The following is a 19,366-nucleotide window of genomic DNA, read 5'->3' on the forward strand; positions in this document are numbered from 1 at the left end:
CTTTGAACCTTTTCTGTGAAGATTCTCAGTCATCCAGGTCACGGTTATCGAAGAAAGTTGAAGAGGGTGACTGGACTTGGTTGTAGATACTTGAAACGTTTCACCTCACATCCAAGAGGCTTCTTCAGGTCTTCTTCAGCATTTTTAACCCTTATACAGGATTTAAGTGTGGATTAAAAGGTGCACATCTGGGGACCTGCTATGTGTGTGCATGTGCTTGAAAGAGAGTTTTATAGACCTGTATGTGCTTATGCAGCTATTCTGTCCTCACTGTCTTAGAATGTGTGGGTGATCTCCTCTGTCCCTTTTTAAGACGACACCCCTTTAAACATTTAACTTCTCTTTCTGTCTGGGTGCCTCTATCATTGTTCCCTGCAAAACAAAGCAAAGTGCAGAACAGAGAACATGTGAACTTGCACAGCTGTTAAGTGTCCCTCCTCAAATGGATGAAGAAGGAAGAGTGAAATTCACAGTGTTCAGCATAACACAGAAAAGTGCTTATGCATGCAGATTGATATTGCAAACGCAAACATCAATCTGCAGACATATTTCTTCTTACATATGTCTTTATAAAATAACAAATCATGTGTGTTGATGCTCACAAAGGTTTGTTATCGTCAAAGCTGAAATATGAGATTGTCTTAGGCAAGTTAATGGCCTGTCAAATGTGACACCAATATGTATTAAGAATCAAATCCACTTAATAACCCTCTCAGTCACAGCAGTTACACTAACTGTGTTTATGTGTACAGACTGCCCTGTGCCAGACTGAATCTAAATGATGCCTTGCGTGAAAGTGTCAGATAGTTGAGTCAATGTGACCACCAGGATACATTCTCTGTCATTTAGTTTGGCTTTGGTAACTTGCAGAGTGTGTTCTTTTCTCTTTGACTTGAGTAGCTTTTCCCATTCTGCACTGTTTTATTGTAAGGGCTTCAAACAGGAACTTGAACTGCTACAGGGTAGTGGGTGAAAACATTACCCTTGTGCCATCTGTGCGCCCTGAGTCTTGTTAAATAAAATAGTTAACTCTCTCTTACCCTCTGTCCCTCTCTTCTCCCTCCTTCCATAATTTGCTGTCTCTCTCCATCCGTTTCTCTCTACTGTTATCTCCCTTGACCAGCGCTGGAGGTCTGGGCAAAGCTCTGCTGTCCATCTGTCTGTCTTGTTATCCTTAATTAGTGTCCAGACCTTATCTTCTTCCTTTCAAAGCGGATAAACTGAATTGCATGAACCTCCCTCTCTCTGTCCCCAAATCCCAGCCAAATCTCGTTGCTCTAGGCCAGTGTGTGAAACACCCCTGTTATCATCCCTCCTTCTATTTTCTTACTTTACTTTCCTTCTAGTCTGTAGCTCATGTTTTATTTGGGCTTGCCTGATGTAATCATTGATTTTCCCTACCAGCTCTTTAGATCCTCTCATTCCCTGTTCTCTCTCATTGCAGTTTTTGATCCTCATTTTCTCCTTTGTTTATCGCACTCTTTCGATCTGTCCATCTTTTTTTTCTCCAGCATCACTTTCTTTTTCTTTCTTTCCTTTCCCTCTTTCTTTCTCTTTTTATTCCTCCCTTTCTCTCTGTTTGTTTAATTAGGTCGCTGATTGTCCTGTGATGTGTGGACTGCATAGAAAAGCTGTCACAGGAGCTCATTTCTGGATCACTGCCTCCTCCTTCTCTCCCTTTCTAGCTCTCTTTCTCCCTCTTTCATAAACAACACAGTTACACTCACACACACACTCCCACTCACAGTGGGAGTTATGGCATTGCGTCACCCTTGGGGATTGATTCACTGAACTGACTGGAAATTACCATAAGGGCCACAAACTTTTAAGGAAATGAATTGTTTTGAATTTTGTGGGATATTAATGAACATGATCTTTAACCACATCATGTAAATGAGAACAGTTCATTGCTACTGATCTGGAATAATGACATTTTATATTGAGAGCCATTGTTTTAGCCCCCAGGAGGTGTATCTTCATGCTTCTGTATGGCAAACGTTTTGTATTGCGATATGTTGTTACACCACTATTGATGATGAAAGTGATTTTACATTGCTCTGACATCAATGGCTCCAGCTGTTGAGATCCAGCAGAGATAGTAGCATAAAGAAAGAGACTTAAAGCAGGTTGGTAACCAGAGTTTGTAGCAACGTTACAGATCAAATTCACACGTTGCCTCGATTATAGAGAAAGATTATTCTTGCACAAACAGTTTCAACAAGTGTTTCAGCAAAATTGTATCTCCCACAGTGTCATAACACTATGACATATAAAGACTTGTGATAACCACATGTGGCTCGTAACATTTTTCCATGTAAACGAGAACTGTGAGTAAAGAAAAGTGTCATCTTGGTGTGAGTGTTTGCCAAGGCCAACTTCCTGTGTAAACACCCAGGTGTCTTTAAACCACAACAGTGTTGCACCGATTTGTCCTTGAGCAGGGGGAATAGTACTACGTACAATGAAAAACATAGTTTGTTATTGTTAAACCATAAACAAGTTAACAGAGAGGAAGAGGAAGGACATGAAAGAAAAATTGATAATTTTGCAATTCAGACATGGCAACGAAGAGATGTCCCCCTGAGAAGCAGTACATGAAAGACATGACTTTGACAGCATTAAAGTCATTCCCATACAAAACCACAAAATCCTTTTAGAATCCAGATTGCGTCTGCTCCAATGTCAGAAACTTAAAGAAAAAGTTTGAGGCCTGAAAATCCAGAGTTTTTAGATGTCACTTTTAGTTTATCACATTTTGTGTGGTGACTACATTGCATTCCAGTGCTTTAGTACATTGTGTCTGTTGTGGCAAATTTTGCAGCAGCTGTTAGGTACCACAAATCTGCTAACAAGCTCCACATTCCCCAACAGTCAGATCAGTTACCAGTGAAATAATGCTTTCAAACAAAGGTAAAAGATTATAAAGGTAAAATTATCTTGCTTGTGAATTTAGGCTGTAATAAACCATCTTTTCCAGTAGCCCCATTTATTAAATTCAAGTCCCTCACCCACTGTGTGTGTGTGTGTGTGTGTGTGTGTGTGTGTGTGTGTGTGTGTGTGTGTGTGTGCGCGCATGCACACACATTTCTTGTGTTTGTTTATTTGTTGAAAAGTGCATTTATATTCCATGACCTTGGTCAATAACTCCTTTCATGGTTCAGCGTTTTCTCTCCTGTCAGTCTAATGGTAGCTATTGTCTAGCTGCATTGTTTCAGTTCAGCTCGCATCAAGTGCCCCCTTTACCCACTGTAACCTTTTAATAGAGGAAGTGAAAACCTCCATTAAACCCTGAACATCCTGCTGAAGCTCTGTGGTACTTCTTCATCTCTGAACTGCAAATACGCCAAATGGTATTTGATATAATGGTTATTGTTTTGTAGCAAACTTTGAGTATTGTTGTAACTCCTACTTCTTACATTCTGTTCATCACTATCTCTCAGCCTTTTCTGTCGCAGTTTTCTGTTTGTATCTCTTCATCCCCCCCACTCCCTCACCCCTTACCTTCCTATCTCTGTTTTCAATCAAAGCCAGACTTGTCTTTATTTTACTCGTCGTCACTTCCTCATTGATTCGTCTGTCACCTGTGGTCCCAGTGGTCTGGTAGTGATTTGATAGATGGATGGTCCAGTCGTGTATTGATCATCAGGCTTTGATCTGTTGTCAGTCAGACGTCAGCAGGGCCTGCTCAGCACACTGACAGAGACGATTCTCTGTTTGTTATGTCTCTTCTTAACAATGGTCTCTTTAAGAGGGAGAAAGCTTCAATGTAGATGCCGTTTTGGCATCATAAAATTATTCCGTGTAAGCCAGTTGACTAGGTTTGTGATTGCTGAAACATCAGGTCATCACAGCATTGCACTGTTATATTTATACATGTTAAACATCCAGCAGTACCTCAGTTCTGCCTTACCTTACCACCATTTTGTCAGGAAATAGGCCTACATGGATGAAGCTTGAGACATAGACTCATCCATTCATAATCTTCACTCTCATACCACTTTGAAATGATGCTAAACATTGTTCTCGTATGCAAAAAACAAAAGAAAAGAAAGAAAGAAAAGAAAACTTTGCAGGTGGTTCCAGATTGTTGGTGTAGTTTGTTACATGTGCTCCTAGATGTTATTTAAGAGCGATATGTTACTGAAAGCTGAGATAGAAATGGGTTTTAAATGTAAGTTCCTGTTTGTCATACACCTTAGTGTCTGTTTTCAAGGTTTTGTAATTGATATGACTGGGAAAATATAAAGATTTACGCTTCCCCTGGAGTTGAGCATTCAGTAAAGCTGTCATTCACACTGTTGTTACGTACACTTTTCAAGTAAAAGTGTGTGTGTCTGTGTGTCTGTCCATCTGTCCATTGTCCATTGTCCATGAGTGTGACTTCAACTTCGACAAATTTTGCTACAATTAACTATTTATTGCCTGTGCTAAAGTGCATCCTCCCAGAATCTCATCACATTCTTGATACTTGCCTGTCATTCTTGACCATGTCAGAGTACATTGTGTCCTTCCACAACAATGTGAACAGTAATCAATACCTCAGCAACTGTATGTGATTTTTCCCTACAGGCACCACTAACCCAGTGGCCTGTTTTCACTCATATTGCAGCCATATTGTCAGAAACCGATTGATTTGTCATGCTATAGGAAGTGGCACATCCTGTGCATGCTGTGCTGCAGGATTCCTTTAAAATATTCTCTGTGTTACTAGATATATTACAGTGTAGCCCGGATCAGATCAGACATCACTGTGAAGATGATTGTCCTTTCACCACAGATACTATCTATTGTTCTTACTAGATCTAAAGTAGCAGGAGATAATACTGCCCAGGCACATGCAGGGCTAATCTAGTCTTGCTTATTGCACATAGTCATCTATATTGTTGCATGGATTAGGTTCAAGAATAAGTTTGAGGAAGTTCATACAAAGCCATTGTTTGTATTTTTGTTCAGTGGTACAAACCTCATGTTTTTATGACCAGAGGCCACACCCTGACCGAATGTGAAGAGTCTTTTCTGCTTCATTCTCAATGCTGGAATAGGCTCACAAATTCACACAATAGGGCAGCAGAACAATAATCAATAAATCTGCCACTTATTTTCTCGATTATGTGATTTTTTTTTTTTTTTTTTTTGGTCAGAAAACAGAAAAATGTGCCCAGTACCCCTGAGCCTTACATGATGTCTGCAAAGATAATCAATGTACTATCATAGTAGAGTAATTAATTGACCAATTGTTTCAGCTCTAAGGTACTTTTTGTGCACTTGCATGTTACTGTGTGTAACTGTTGTTACTTCTATGTTTGTCTATACAGGGGTATGCGTGTGGTTTATATATGAGCATTTCCTCCTCATGAAGTGTAGTGATGTAGTGAAACAAAACTGAAATGTCATTAGGCTTGGGCCAGTATGAGATTCTGACGGTAAGAAAAAGAAAGTTTATATTGCAGAAATGTTATGATGGAAAATATTAGTGTTTTGAAATCTTGACTTTCGGCCCATGCCCAGTCACAATAGGGTACCGCATTCTGTCAGGTACAGAATACCTCTCACAATAGGGTAGCCCATTCTGTCAGCTATCACAATAGGGTAGTGCATTCTATTACAATGAGGCATGGGCCGGTATGAGACTCTGATTGTATGATAACCTTAAACAAATATAAAACAGTTTCACTGTATTCCACTGCTCTGTGATTCTCTTCATTTAACTTTTGCATTTCCCCCTCAGCTTCCTGTGTCCTTTTCTCATGTCAATTCATCCTCTACATTTTTCAGTCACATGTACTCAGACTATTAGTTATTCATGTTCTCACTTTTAAAAAAAATCAAGTCTGGCAAACTCAAGATAGCAGTAGAAATGATTCTGCAGATTTCAGCCTTTTTATTCTCTCTCACTCTCTCCCTGACTTGCTCACTCACACCCTATCTGACCCCTTCCTCTTCACCGCCTCCACTGCCTACATTGTCATTATAGTGAATCTAACAAAGTTGTGCAGTTTATGTTTGCATGTTCAGATCTTAGGCTCTATAACAGATGGCAAATTCAAATGTACAGCACTCCTCTATGGTCCTGTATAATAATCAAGAATAATTATGGTATTTAAAGTGCAACATTTCAAATTATGTGTAGTTATCAATTATGCCAGAAATGATACATTTCTGAATGCAGCACATCCCACTAGCCTCATCAGTCCATGCCATGATTCAATCTGGAGTTATGGAAATTATCAGGGGCTGGAGCACTAAAGGAATTCAGTAAGCTGGAGAATCAGCTGCAGCAGCTGCAGTGTTAAATAACCAGGGCCAGTTGAACTAAGTGGTGGAATTGCTGCCCTAAAAGCTTGACCTGAAATTTACTGGATAGTAGTAACAACATCGTCACATGAAAACAAAAAAGAACATATCTAGCAGTGTGTAGAAGCATGTTCACATCATATGTGAATCTGTACATGTCTATGTGTGTTTCTTCTTAATTGTCCAGATGTCTGTCTATGTAGAAGGAGTAGCAACAGAGTTGTTGGCATTCACAGTGCTCAGTGCCCAAACAAGCAGCCTAACAACCCACTGCCCCCCGAAGAGTTTCCCTGCCTCGTTTATTTCTTCGTAAGCTTCTTCTCTGCTCTCCTTTCCATTTCTTATTCTGTGGGGCCTCTCACCCCGCTCCCGCTCTATCCATCTCTACCCCCACCCTCTTCCTCTCTATCATTCGTCTTGCTGCATTGCGAACCCCAGCAGCTGGTTGAGAATCCCTACAGAGCTGCTTCAGCTGAACTCTCTGCAACACGCACATTTGTTAGGTTTCCGTGTGTGTGCGTGTGTTTGTTGTTTTTTTTTTTTAGATAGAGTGTGGATGCACTTAATGGTATATATGTATGTGAAGGTATGTATGTTCTTGCTTCATCTTTGAGTATAATGCAGATTTTTCAACCATCATCTCCTCTTTGCAAACCACCCTCATCACTTTAATACTGTACCTCACTCCACTCCATTATACATCATTATGGAAAGTAAGGTAGTAATGTCACCCACTCTTTGAATAGCATTAACGTAACTGTGTTAACAGTTTGTGAAAGCATGTCATGAAACCCAAGCCCTTGGTCCATAACTATGTGTTGCCGTCTGAATGAGGCAGGTAGACATGAATAGAATTGTAAATGGCTTTTTTGAAAAGGGGGAAAGGGGCCAGCCCTCTAACAAATTGCACATAAACAAATAGCCACAGGCCATTGGCTGAGCTACTGCCAACATCTTTGAGAAGTGAGGGAGGGAGGAGAGAGAGAGAGAGAAAGGAGACTGTAGGACGGGTGCATTCCTTTCCACATAATTAGGTTTTATTTGGCTCTCCAAGCTTGGATCATATCTTCTTCCTCCTCTTCATCATTCTCACCACCTCTCTCTCTTTTTCTCCTTATCACTTCATCACCATAGGACCACTTGCAACAAGCACCAGGACTTGAGCAGCTATGGCTCTCTGACAGAGGCAGAGTATGAGTCAGGAAATTAGCACTGGAACACTGAAAATATGTCAACGGGAGAGAGAGAGATAGAGAGAGAGAGATAGATAGATAGATGGTGAGAAGGTAATAAGTTCACTGACATTTCCTTGTAATTTTAGCAGGATTAAATTTCGGCTTAGCTGCCATCAGCTTTTGCCAGAGGCAGCTGACTTCAGTTACTGCAACACAACGTAAAGTGGTGAAACCTGAGCCAACACCATACAAACACGGAAACAGACATCCATACATGTACCCAAAAAGTATGAGATTTAAGTTGTGAGTTAAATTGACTATATAGATTAATCTAAAGTTTGTCTTTCCTCAACAGTTTGTCTGACTCAATCAGAAGGTGATACGATTTAAAAAATAAAGGCAAAAAAGCAGCAAAAAGAAAAAAAAACAGGAGCTATCATCCTTGTCTTTTTATTTGAAGTAGCACAGACACCAGAGGGGATTTGTTGCGATGGCAATAGAGTGTAAAGTGATTTATGTTTCCACAGCATGGGAAACAGGTCCTTCAAATGTAAGTAGGACAACAGTATTAAGGGAAGTTCTCCAATGAATATTGATTGTGAACTGATCATAATATATGTGTGTGTGCTTGTGTCCTCTACCATGTGTTGTTTTGTACAGCACAACTGAAACCAGTTCATATTACTTTCCTCATGTATAGCCAATGTATAGCTTCACACAAATGTATATATAGTGATGATTTTACCATGATAAGATATGATATGTAGGGCTGCACAGTATAATGAAAATTAATCATTAACGCAATATTATTGTGCGCAATGTGCATATTGCAAAGACTTCTTGAACTGCGATAAATGGTATATTTTCATGTGCTCTGCATTCACACTCTACTTGTCAATATGTTTTGCCAATCACATGGAGCCGTTCTGCTCTAGACGCCCGCCTACTGTGTAGATGCTATGAGCTGAGGCAGTTACAATGTTGGGGCCAGTGATCTTGAAAGGATATAACTTAAAGTCATCCCCTGTAATGCATTTTCTTTCTTCAGTGTCAGCAAAGCCTATTCACTGTTCAATTCAATTCAATTCAAAGCAGAAAGACATTAACACTGTATACTGAAGTATTTGTTAATTTATCACAAATCATATCATTATAGCCACATTCAACAGTGATATCGGATGTTTTCCTGATATCGTGCAGCCCTAATGATAAGCGTGTAGCATCCTGTCTCCCATCATGCTGTAGTTGGTCCATATAGTCCTTATTTCACTGGCAGTGTAAGTTTGAAATTATGGATATATAATGTCAGAGCCAATACAGTAAATTCAGGGGGTAGTGGAAAGCTGAATGCTGATGCAGTGGTTGACAAAATAGTCAGTCTTTAAAACAAGTTAAATTTGAATGCAAAATTGCTCCTCCAAAGAGCAAGCATGATAATACTATTTTTGACCAATTACCAACTGTTAGAAAATTTTTAAGCTCTAATTAGAAGAAGTCTGGCCTCTTCAGTGCTGACTCCAAGTTGTTTTCTGTATCCCTGAACTCTGATAAGACAGTCTGGTCAGCATTCAACTAGAATAGGAGCAATTTAAAAGATACAAGTGAAGAGTATAAGATTGAGTGGCAGCTGAAAGAGTGATTGAAATGCCCTGCAGAGCTGAGATAAGAGTTCAAAAAAGAAAGGAAAAAAGTAAATATTATGGAGAGCCCACTCAGAGAATATTTCCCTACATTTACATACAACTTCTGTGGACTCTCTGAGGAATAAATTATGTGCTTAAGGGTGCATCAGTAAGACCTAGAATGTAAAATTATTAAGTTGTTTTTGTGAAATTTAGGAAGAAGTACAGTAAAAATAGTTTTGCTTCTCACAAGGGCTGGTTCTTTCATCTACACTGCATATCACATCATGATGTTTCAATCATCACATCTCTATTATCACATCTGTAAAACCTATATGTGTCTGTAAAATTTCTGCTTTTTAAGAGCATGGAAAATGGCTTCATGTGTATATTGACCACAGTTGCATTTTTGAAAGGATTTCACAAGAGATTTGAGATTTCTCACTTTGAATCATATGATCCTACAAATGAAATGGGAACATTTAAGTTACTTACATTAGATTAACCAAAAGTTTCACCCAACAGCACTAATATGTCTGCTGTTTGAGGGGTGAGAAGTAACTGAGCTGGGGGATACAGTATATATAATGATATGAGATTGGTTTGTGCCTGCATCTAAATACTACTTTAGTTATTGATAAATTTGATGACTATTTTCTCAAGTAATTGTCTGTAAAATGTTATAAAATAGTGCCATCATAATTTCACAAAGCTCAAGTTTGCATATTAACATTGGCTGTTGGCCTGTTCAGTAGTCCAAAATATTCTGTTTAATAGCAGAACTAAAAAAACTGACAAATATTCACACTGGAGAAGCTGAAACCAGAGTATTTTTGGCATTTTTGTTTAAAATTTACTTCAACAAGTAATCAGTTATGGAAATTGTTGTATTTATAATGTAAGCACTAAGCTGTAATGATCCAGCTTCGATGTCTCTCCCTCTTCCTCTTGATTTTTCTCTAACTCTTCACAGTCTTTGTGAGGGAAATGAACAGCAAATACCTCAAGCTGCATATGCCATCACTCTCTCATGCCTCCTCCCCTCTTTTCTGCCTCTGGCTAATTGTGACTGACCACAACGTCTTTTCTTTTTTCACCCATCTTGTGGAATCTGCTGCATCACTGAAGACAAACTGTTTCAGTTTTAGGGACAACAATCGCCTCCCTCCCCCTCTTTACAGCCCACACAGCCACTGGCCTCTTCTACAGCAGAGACAGACAGAGAGGCAGGCAGGGCTTGATATGCAAATATAGCCTGAGTAGGCGGCAGCCGAGAGCAGAGTGTGCAGCAATGTGAGGACTGGAACAAGCCCCACCCACAGAAGCCAGTTGCTAAGCAACCAACCGGGCAAGGGGGGAGGGAGGGGGAGGCGGGGCCGTGAATTCAACAACTGTTGCCTGATCTGAGCTCTCACTGTGTGAATGCGAGTCAGCCGGCAAACCAGCCAGCCAGAGAGGGACAGTGTGTGAGTGTGAGGGTGTGAGGTGCAAGAGTCTGTGCATGTGTTTGTGTGTGTGAGTGTGTATGTGTTACACAGAGAGAGAGAGAGAGAGAGAGAGAGAGAGAGAGAGAGGCAGTGTAGGAAAAGCCAGGCAGCCGGTACAGTGTTTTAAAGTGAACGATACATCGTGCTCTGCTCCTTTGCCTCTCTTTGGACTATACCACTAACAGGGACTCACCCTTTGGACTATCCCGACGCTTCCTCCTCCTCTTGCCTTTGAAGGGAACACCTGTGTGTGTGCGTGTGTGTGTATGTGTGTGCGTACGTGTGCGAGTGTGCGTGTATGTGAGTGAATCGAGACAACAGACTTAGCCCTGGTGAACAGGGCTATTGGATGACTTCAGTGGATGAGGGTTTGGCTGGTGGAAAGAGGGGGATTGCTGCTGACCATGGACTCCCCTCACTAGTAAACGGGGTAAGCAACCAGACTGCACCCAGCCTGCTGAAATGGGGGGGTGATGATGAAAGATTACTTGACAGAATGGGAACAACAACAGAGGAGGGAGTCAGTAGAGAGACCGTGAGGGTTTAGTGAATGAAAATAAAAAGGCAGAGGATAGTTTATATGTTGGGGGTAGACTCGCTAGTTTGGTGGGGGGCAGTTTAGCAGCAGTGCAGAGTCCATTGTCCCCCAGTATATGTCTGAATGTGTGGGTGTTGCATATAGTTGACCCTGCCTCACAGCTTGCCTGTCTGTCTGTCTGTCTTGCTCAGCTGTTCGTGTCTGTGTCACCACACTACACTGTCCTGTCTCTTCTGTTTGCTCCCTTTTCATCCTTGTTTGCTTTAAAGTGTCCCTTCCTATCATTTTCTCTCTGTCTCTCCCGATCACTTTCTGGCTCTGTTGCGGTTCAACGTCTCTCTGAAGGTAATTGGATTAATTGGAAACCAGGGTAGCTGGTAGCTAGAGGATGACAGAGAGAGGGAGTGATCAAAAGAAGCGTGCAGGGAACAGGGTAGATTGACCATGCAGGTATAGATAGATTGAAAAAGAAGGAGCATTGAGGAATAGTGTAAATGCAACAACAGGTTTACTGGCTAACAGGACTGAGGGGAATGGTTTTGGTATCTACAAGTATAATTCAGGTTATTTCTGTTTATTCTGGCCATAGTTTAACATTCAGATTGTTGCAGGAGGAAGGATATTACAGGTATACATAAACCATAAACACAGATCAAACTGAAAACTTGATATTACATTTGATTTATTTACATGCTGTAAATCATGTTGCAGTACACCTGTGGCAGTCTGTTAAAAGTTTTTTTTTTTGACAGCATCGTCCATTTTAAAATAGGCTTCACTATATTTCACAGTCTTAAAGAAGTCCAGATGATCTGAAAAATGATCAAACTTGTTGGCAGCGCACAAGTATTTAACCTTTTGACTGTTTTGATAGTGGCAAGTCATGTATTGTCAACAGCATTAGCCTGCTGACAATACAACAGATAACTTCTTGTACTTTTTGTACCATCCTATTCTTCATTAATTGTTCCAAAAATAGAAGGGCAAGGTGAGTTTTATTTGTGTTGTGGGGATCTCAATGGCAACATGTGACGTCAGACTCTCTAGTCGTTTTGAATACTCCTGGTCTCTGACTGGACATTACATAATGAGATTTACTCTTCTTCTGCCAAGCATGAAATTCTGTGCTGATTGTCCCGGGCTCAGAACGTTCCTAGAAGACTTTTGTTTTCCACTGAATTATTTGCTCATTGGCACATAATTGAACACGGTTTATTTTTCTTTACAGTAATTTGATGTTGCTACTTTAAACAAAACTGACATTCAGCAAAGTGTCTTTAACAGTGCACAGTGTGTACACCAGGACTAGAATAACTAGATTAACATGAGGTACTGAGCTGTACTGGATGAATGGGTGCTAATCTGCAGCAGTTAAACAGTCACTCCTCACATTTATACAGCCAGACAGAGAAAAGATAAAGAACAATTTCTAAACAAGACAAAAAATATCTTTACACAAACACATCTATGTCTTCTCAGTCACTCAGTTAATGTGTAATAGTTTTTCAAATATTGAACCTTGAACTTGTGCTGGACATCTACAGAAGCCCTTTTGGTTCTCATGGTTAGTTCTCACCTATTGGCGTAGAAAATGTTATAAAGTAAAAATCTTAAAATGTTTTTACAAAAATTTGACAGCATTCACACACAGCAGCTGACAAGAAACAAATGGCTTGACCACCTGCCGAGGGTCTGCCACCAACGACACACTGAAATGCCCCCATTCAATAGACAGCAGCAAGAGGGCTGACAAACAGGCGCCTAAGAGAAAGACAATGCACTTTGTTAAAGAAAGACAGCGAGGTGCTTTCTTTTCTTTTCACTGGACATGAGTTGGTTGACGCAGAAAGGACAATCGGCATGCTAGACACCGCACACTTGTGTGTGAGATGACAGACTTGAACAATAAATGAGGCAGAGAGTTGTTAAGTGTTTGTGCTGCTACAAATGAGTCAGGGTTGTGCTTTTCCTTGAAGATGAATCTGACCTCTTTCTTCCTGCAGTCTTTAGTAATAATAGTGATGATGATAATTAAAGGAAACATGACAAAACTTTCTTCAATGGTGAATCAGTGGACAGCAGATCTAAAAAAAAAATTCTCAGGCTCCATCACCGATATGCTAATATTTATCACTTTTCTCTATTTTATATTCTAAGTTAAATATCTTTGGGTTATAGACTGTTATTCAAAATTGTCACCTTGTTTCTGACATTTTATAAACTGAACGACTCATTAGTTTATAGAAAAAAATATATTGATAAATTAATTAAAACCAAAAACTGATAATTACTTGCTCCCCCCAGCGGACTGTATCGCACTGTCTGTTGTAGGGCTGAAAACAAAACACACTCATGACTTTGGTTTGACTTCGATGTGTTAATGCCGACTTCCTTGTTTTGATGTGAAGCAGTATTGTGTTTAGTTCAAACATACTGTAAGCAGCTGTCAAGCACTTAAGAGTTCACAACAGGTGGTTGACACCTCAAGGGCAGATGGGCTAAAAAATCTATGCACCTGCCTCTGTGATGTGACAGCTTCTGATAATTACTCCTCAATATAACATTGACGCGATGTATTGGGTCTACATTTGGATTTTTGTGACACATGCCCACACAAAGATTTATAGCTTCCTTTTTACTGTGTAGTTTCTCTCTCTCAAGGATTGGTCGCACATGCACACAGAGATAAGAAAATACAGTGCTGCACTGGACTGTGCTTTTTTCGGACATCATGCATTTACATACTGACACGTAAACTTTCACACGTAGAACATCGACTGAACGCTGTGCACCTGCAGCAGTCAGCAGGATACAACGATTGCTGTGCATGCAGCTTTGTAATCTGCAATTAATAGAGCTAACTTGTTCTGTTGGACTGCATGTCTTTGTAATTAAAGATGCAGTTCACTCATTACTCATACTTCACGTGTGCGCGCATGCACACACACATACACACACACAAACAAATGTAAAAGGACACTTGAATCAATCATAATCAGGGGATGTATTTCAAGTTCACCTTGTTTAACGGGCCCACTGTACACACCCACACACACACGCAATTGCTTGGGTTGAAACACTGATCTTCACTGGCAGTACTCTCTTCTACACCATAAAATTTAACTGTCACCACTAACTGGTTTTTACCTTTTACTGTAAACACAATATTAATCGTCATTCCAAATCCAAATTTCCACCTTAAAACAGCCTCTTCATGAAGTCAGGACTAGCTTAAAAAACTCACTCCGTAGGACTTTCCTCATCTTGTGAGGTTTTATTTTGGGAGGACGTTTGCTCGACATTCTGCAGATTCAGAGATAAACACAGGCACACATGCACGGCTTCACCACTTGGGGTTTCCTGTGTGTATCTAAGCTGGGTTTCATTGAAAATACCTCCACACACTCCCCCAGGTGCTGCTCCAGTCCCTCCCTACATTGTCCTTTGTCCAGTGCAACATTCCTGGTAATCCAAGCTGCTACCGGTTTCCCTTGAGACTCAGGTGGAAACAAATACGTGTGTGTTTGTGATTATACCCTGTGTAGACAGAGTGGTAGTATTTTTATATATGTAGTCATGTGTGTCAAGCTCCTGTAAAAGCTCCAGTTTTGACTTAAAGATGAATGAGCAGGGAGGAAGAGAGGCTATATTTAAAAGTTCACACAATGGGGAGTCTCAGGTGTTTTTTGTACAGTACTTCAGTTGGGGGAGTGTCTGTGTGTGTATGTGTGTGTGTGCGCCTCATTTGCTGAAACCTAAGTTTCTCACAGTGTTGACTTAACAAAATGTTCATGAAATATGAGTCATTACTTCCCTTTGTGTAATGTGTGAGTGTGTGCATGCGTAGGAAGAGTATTGCTTACCATAGAGGGTGAATAATACAGACACACAGGCAGATACATGTACTTGCACACAAGTTGTGGGTGTTAATGCTCTCCTAATCCATTCAGGAGTGAATATGATCAATACTCGACAGATGAAGACTGTTTAAAAGTAATATATGTACATTACAGCTGCCACTAATGGGCTATTTTCATTGAAGATTATTTTGCTGATTATTTTCTTTACTGTTTTACATTTTGTCTATGAAATGTCAGGGAATAATGAAAAATGTCAGTCACAATGTCCCAGAACCCAAGGTGTCAACCAAAAATATTCAGTTTAATATTATATACAACAGAGAAAAGCAGAAAAGATCCATATTTAAGAGGCTTGAACCAGCAAATGTTTGGCAATATTTTTTTTGGAAAAATGACTCAGATGATTGACTAATTAGTTCATTGACTAATCGTTTCAGCTTTTGCCTTTTTTAATTTATTATTATTTGAATTAGAATATCCTGTTAAGATTCTGTAAAGCCTCTTATGCCCTCCTGTCTCAGGGCTTCTTGTTACTCACTGTTGAGATCAGAGGCTCAGGATGACTGAAGCATCCACTGGTAACAGTCAAATTGCTGAATATCAAAGCAAAAGCATTAAACGATTCACTTTCTAGGTGATTTTTTTCTTGTGGTGGAGGCACTTGAAGAGCTCAGAGCTTAGAAGAATAGAGAGAAAGAGAGTAAGAGAGGATAAAATGAACAAAGGGAGAGAGATGCAGAAAAAGCCTCTGCAGAGAAACGCCTCTTATCACCGGAGCCCAGTCTGATAAACACAAGCACAGAGCAGAAAGACTCTGCCGCTCTCTGTCTGTGTGTCTGCTCTTTTTCTGCTGCCCTTCTCTCTCTTGCTCTCCCTTCTCAATCCCTCTTTCTTTTTTCCTCTCTATCTATCCTCCTTTCAATTTGTCTCTCACTCCTCTGCTCATCTTCCAGTCCCTTTACTGCTGACTCATGCCAAATCAAAGCTTCATCAGTGTCGATCGATACATTCGACGTCAGTTCATGTGTCTGCTCCATCCAGTCCCACCCCACACTGGTGTAGCACTCCATCTCTGTTCTGTCTTCTCTGTCTTTTGCGAAGCGCTTGTTTTGCTTTATTGTTAAGCAACAAGATGGTTACTGCCCAAGTAGTTATACAACAAATATGAAACCAGAGCAACATCTTTTAAAACCTTTTAAGCTGTGTAATTCCTTTAATCTAGTTTTGTTCAAATGACAATACCACAAAAATGTTGCTCAGATATTTTCAGAGGGCACTCCTATATCTCTTTTAAAGGGTGAAGCTTAACATTTTCAAGTGCAGAAAATTTCCAAAATATGTAATGCAGATCACTTTGCATTAAGAATCATCTGAACTCTCTCTTTTACCAATATTTAAGGCATGATCTGCTGTAGTCTTTGTTTGGTAATTGAGACGTTTTTATGGGAAATTCTGCAAAAGCTGAAAACAAGATAATAAAAAATGTATATATTTATAATAAACAGTTGAAACTAAATTAGATAGGTGTGGGAATCTCATTGCACTGGGTGATTTCCAGATTAGTAAATAAGACATTCATATGATACCACTCTTGCTCAGTCATGGTTTAGCAAGTTCAAAGCCATCTTCTCCCTGTTTTTACATTCAGATCAATATGGCCTTGAAATGCATGGTCATCCACATAATTCTCCACTGTGCCAGAAGGGCAGATTAATGATTTGTTCAGCACTAAAATGGTATTGACCCTCAGCACTCAGCATAGACTAAATGGGTGCGAGGGGAGGTGGATTGAGAGTTTGTCTTTTTAATGACAGCTGCAACAATGTTGATGTCGTTCAAGATAAAGAGTTTGGGCCTTTGATGACTGAGAGATTGAGCACTAAGCTGAAATTAATTGGCCTTTCAGTAACTAATTAGTGCATGCCACTTTCCCTGTCACCTTGTGTGTCTTTGTGTGTGTGTATGTCAGCTTTTCTTGTATACAAGAGTATGATGGTTGATTGGAAACAGGAAATGAACAGTGGTCCAATGGTCCTGGGTTTCTTGACCCATCCATACAGCACAGCCTCCTCCCTGTGAGTGATAATTACTGTGGCCACCAGAGGGCTTTGAACGTAAACTTACATTTATCGATTTGGGGCTCTTGCTGAAATAACTGATGCTATTGCTTTTCTTGGGAGGACAGTCTCGCTTCGGAAAATCACAGGTGTAGCTAATAACAGTAATTGAGGCTCCATTCCATTTGAATAGCAAGGCCCTGGACTTAGGATGCAGCCATTATTAAAGTTATTAATTGAACTTTTTCTGCTGTGACGTGTCAAAATGACAGCTGTGAAACTGCCTCTGTAGTTTCCCTTTTTAGCCTAGCCACATTTATTTTCCTGTGAATAACGAACCTCCTAAGAATACCTTTCGCTGTTTGTGCCTCTGTGATATTTATGTCCATGATGAATTTGCATCATAGATTTGGATGGGTTATTGATTTGCCTAGAGGAAGTAAAGTTACAAGTGAATACGGGTAGGAGGTCTAGGCAGTAAACTTTTCAGTGTATCTCCGAAAGCACCTTTACTTCCCGCTTACTTGTTCTGTTTCAAGTCTTTTTCTTACACAAACACACACTTAATTCTTTAATGAGAAAATACTGTGTGTTTGCCTCCCTAGCAACCAGTACTGTAGCAGTAATTGTGATACAGTAACATCATTTACATCCCAGTATTTTCTGTACTGTAATCTCCCACAGTATTGCTCAACAACTGTAGCGTGCCAAATACATTAGTCCGTATTTTGAGTTTCAGGACTGTGTCAACACGGTGTGATTGGTAGTCATCATTCATATTACATAAACGTCCACCTATTTACTGCTGAAAAATTCACGTCATTGCCAAGCTCAGCAAAAAGTTAATTCCTAGAAAATTATTTAGTTTTTTCAAAACATTTTCAAAGTTGAAGTGAAGAGTGTGTGTGTTGCACAGATATACAGCAGTACTTGTTGTTTTTTTTAACAGCTGCTTCAGTTGCCTCCTCTCTCAGCTCTACCATATGTCTTCTCTCTTTCTTTTCTTTTCTGTTTCTCTCCACTTGACCATGTAGTGGTCTCTTTGCCTCTCTTCAAGCTGTCTAGAGAGAAGGGATAAGTGTCCTCTGCTCTTTATTTTCTGTCCCTTTATCTCTTTTCTTCTCACTTCTTACATTTCTATTGCAGCTGCAGTGGATTAATAATACATTGTTCCCTGAGAGCCTGGCTGTGTAAGTCTCTATGTTGTGCTCTGTCTCATACAGAAGTATTGATGCTGCACAACTGTTCCTTTACCTCAAAAATCTGGGCTGACAGTCTGTGCCTGTGTTTCAGGTGTCTGACCTGTATTTTTCCAGAGAATGTTTGCAGAGTAAATACGCTTTTTTCAGCCACACACAACATATAATAAATGACATGTAATAAATTTGCGATGTGTGAGTAATCTATCTATCTATGCGATGACTGATGATGTGTAAAAGCTCATTTTTAAACTGCACGGTACTTGGGCAGAGAAAACATTCACAGATATGCACAGACATGGCTAACAGTAGCTCACATACATGTACTGTTTTATGTTGTCACACTAAAATAACATAACCAGACTTAGACTGACCACAGACATGCAGCAAAGGTCTGCTCACTCAACCTGAATTTCTCATCTTAGAAAAGTCTTCCTTTTTGTCTTCTTCATCTCTCCGTCTTCCCCTTCTCTGACATTGGTCTCACCTGGGAGAGTGGGAAGGAGAGCAGGAAAGGAATGATAGGATGTCTGCATTTTAACTAGGTCAGAGCCTGCAGCAACAGACTCGCAGAGATCTGAAAATCTTTTTCTATCATATTTCATTTAAACTAAACTATGAAAAAAACATGTACAACTTGAACAACTTATGCTGTGCGGAGTACTGATATAAAGCTGCATGGTTTTTACATCTGAGAAAGGCAGGCCATCCACATGAATGTTGATCAAAGTACAAAGCGGGCTAGATCTTCTTTCAGTTATGTGAAAAATGTTGATTTTTTTACTGTCTTGATATTCAGTATAGATTATGACTAAGGTATCATTAGCATTGTTTGTGGATATCTTTTTTTTTTTTTTTAAGTTTTTTAAGTCTTTATTCATTGGACAGTAGAGAGACACAGGAAACGGGGAGAGAGAGTAGGTGAATGATATGCAGCAAGGGTCCGGCCAGATCAAGAGTCAAACTGTCTGCCTGCTCAAGCCACAGAGGCCCATGTGGCACGTGCCCTGTTTGTTAATATTTTTTAACAGAATTAAGCATAGTTTAATTGTATTGGTAAGTAAAAAACTGTAGCATGTTAAACATATACATTGTGTCATAAAATAGATTTTGTAAATTGTGTGTTACCAAACA

General features: G+C 39.9%; 2 protein-coding genes across 6 annotated transcripts in view; both read left to right on the forward strand.

Annotated features, from left to right (window-relative positions):
* Positions 1 to 19,366, forward strand: part of misp3 (MISP family member 3) — a 68,623-nt gene that overhangs the window by 41,898 nt on the left and 7,359 nt on the right. The gene's annotated exons all lie outside the window — the stretch shown is intronic.
* The window catches only part of rab11fip4b (RAB11 family interacting protein 4 (class II) b), a 53,937-nt gene that overhangs the window by 16,667 nt on the left and 17,904 nt on the right, over positions 1 to 19,366 (forward strand). The window contains exon 1 of one of the 5 annotated variants that reach the window (XM_018665105.2): positions 10,491 to 11,008. The exons of the other annotated variants lie outside the window; for them this stretch is intronic. Coding sequence (XP_018520621.1) covers positions 10,928 to 11,008 — 81 coding nt within the window. The 5' untranslated portion in view covers positions 10,491 to 10,927. Of the gene's footprint in view, positions 1 to 10,490; positions 11,009 to 19,366 lie in introns of those variants that run through there. 5 annotated transcript variants of the gene reach the window in all.

The sequence above is a fragment of the Lates calcarifer genome, linkage group LG5, assembly GCF_001640805.2.
Source record: "Lates calcarifer isolate ASB-BC8 linkage group LG5, TLL_Latcal_v3, whole genome shotgun sequence".
In the NCBI taxonomy this organism is placed as follows: domain Eukaryota; kingdom Metazoa; phylum Chordata; class Actinopteri; family Centropomidae; genus Lates; species Lates calcarifer.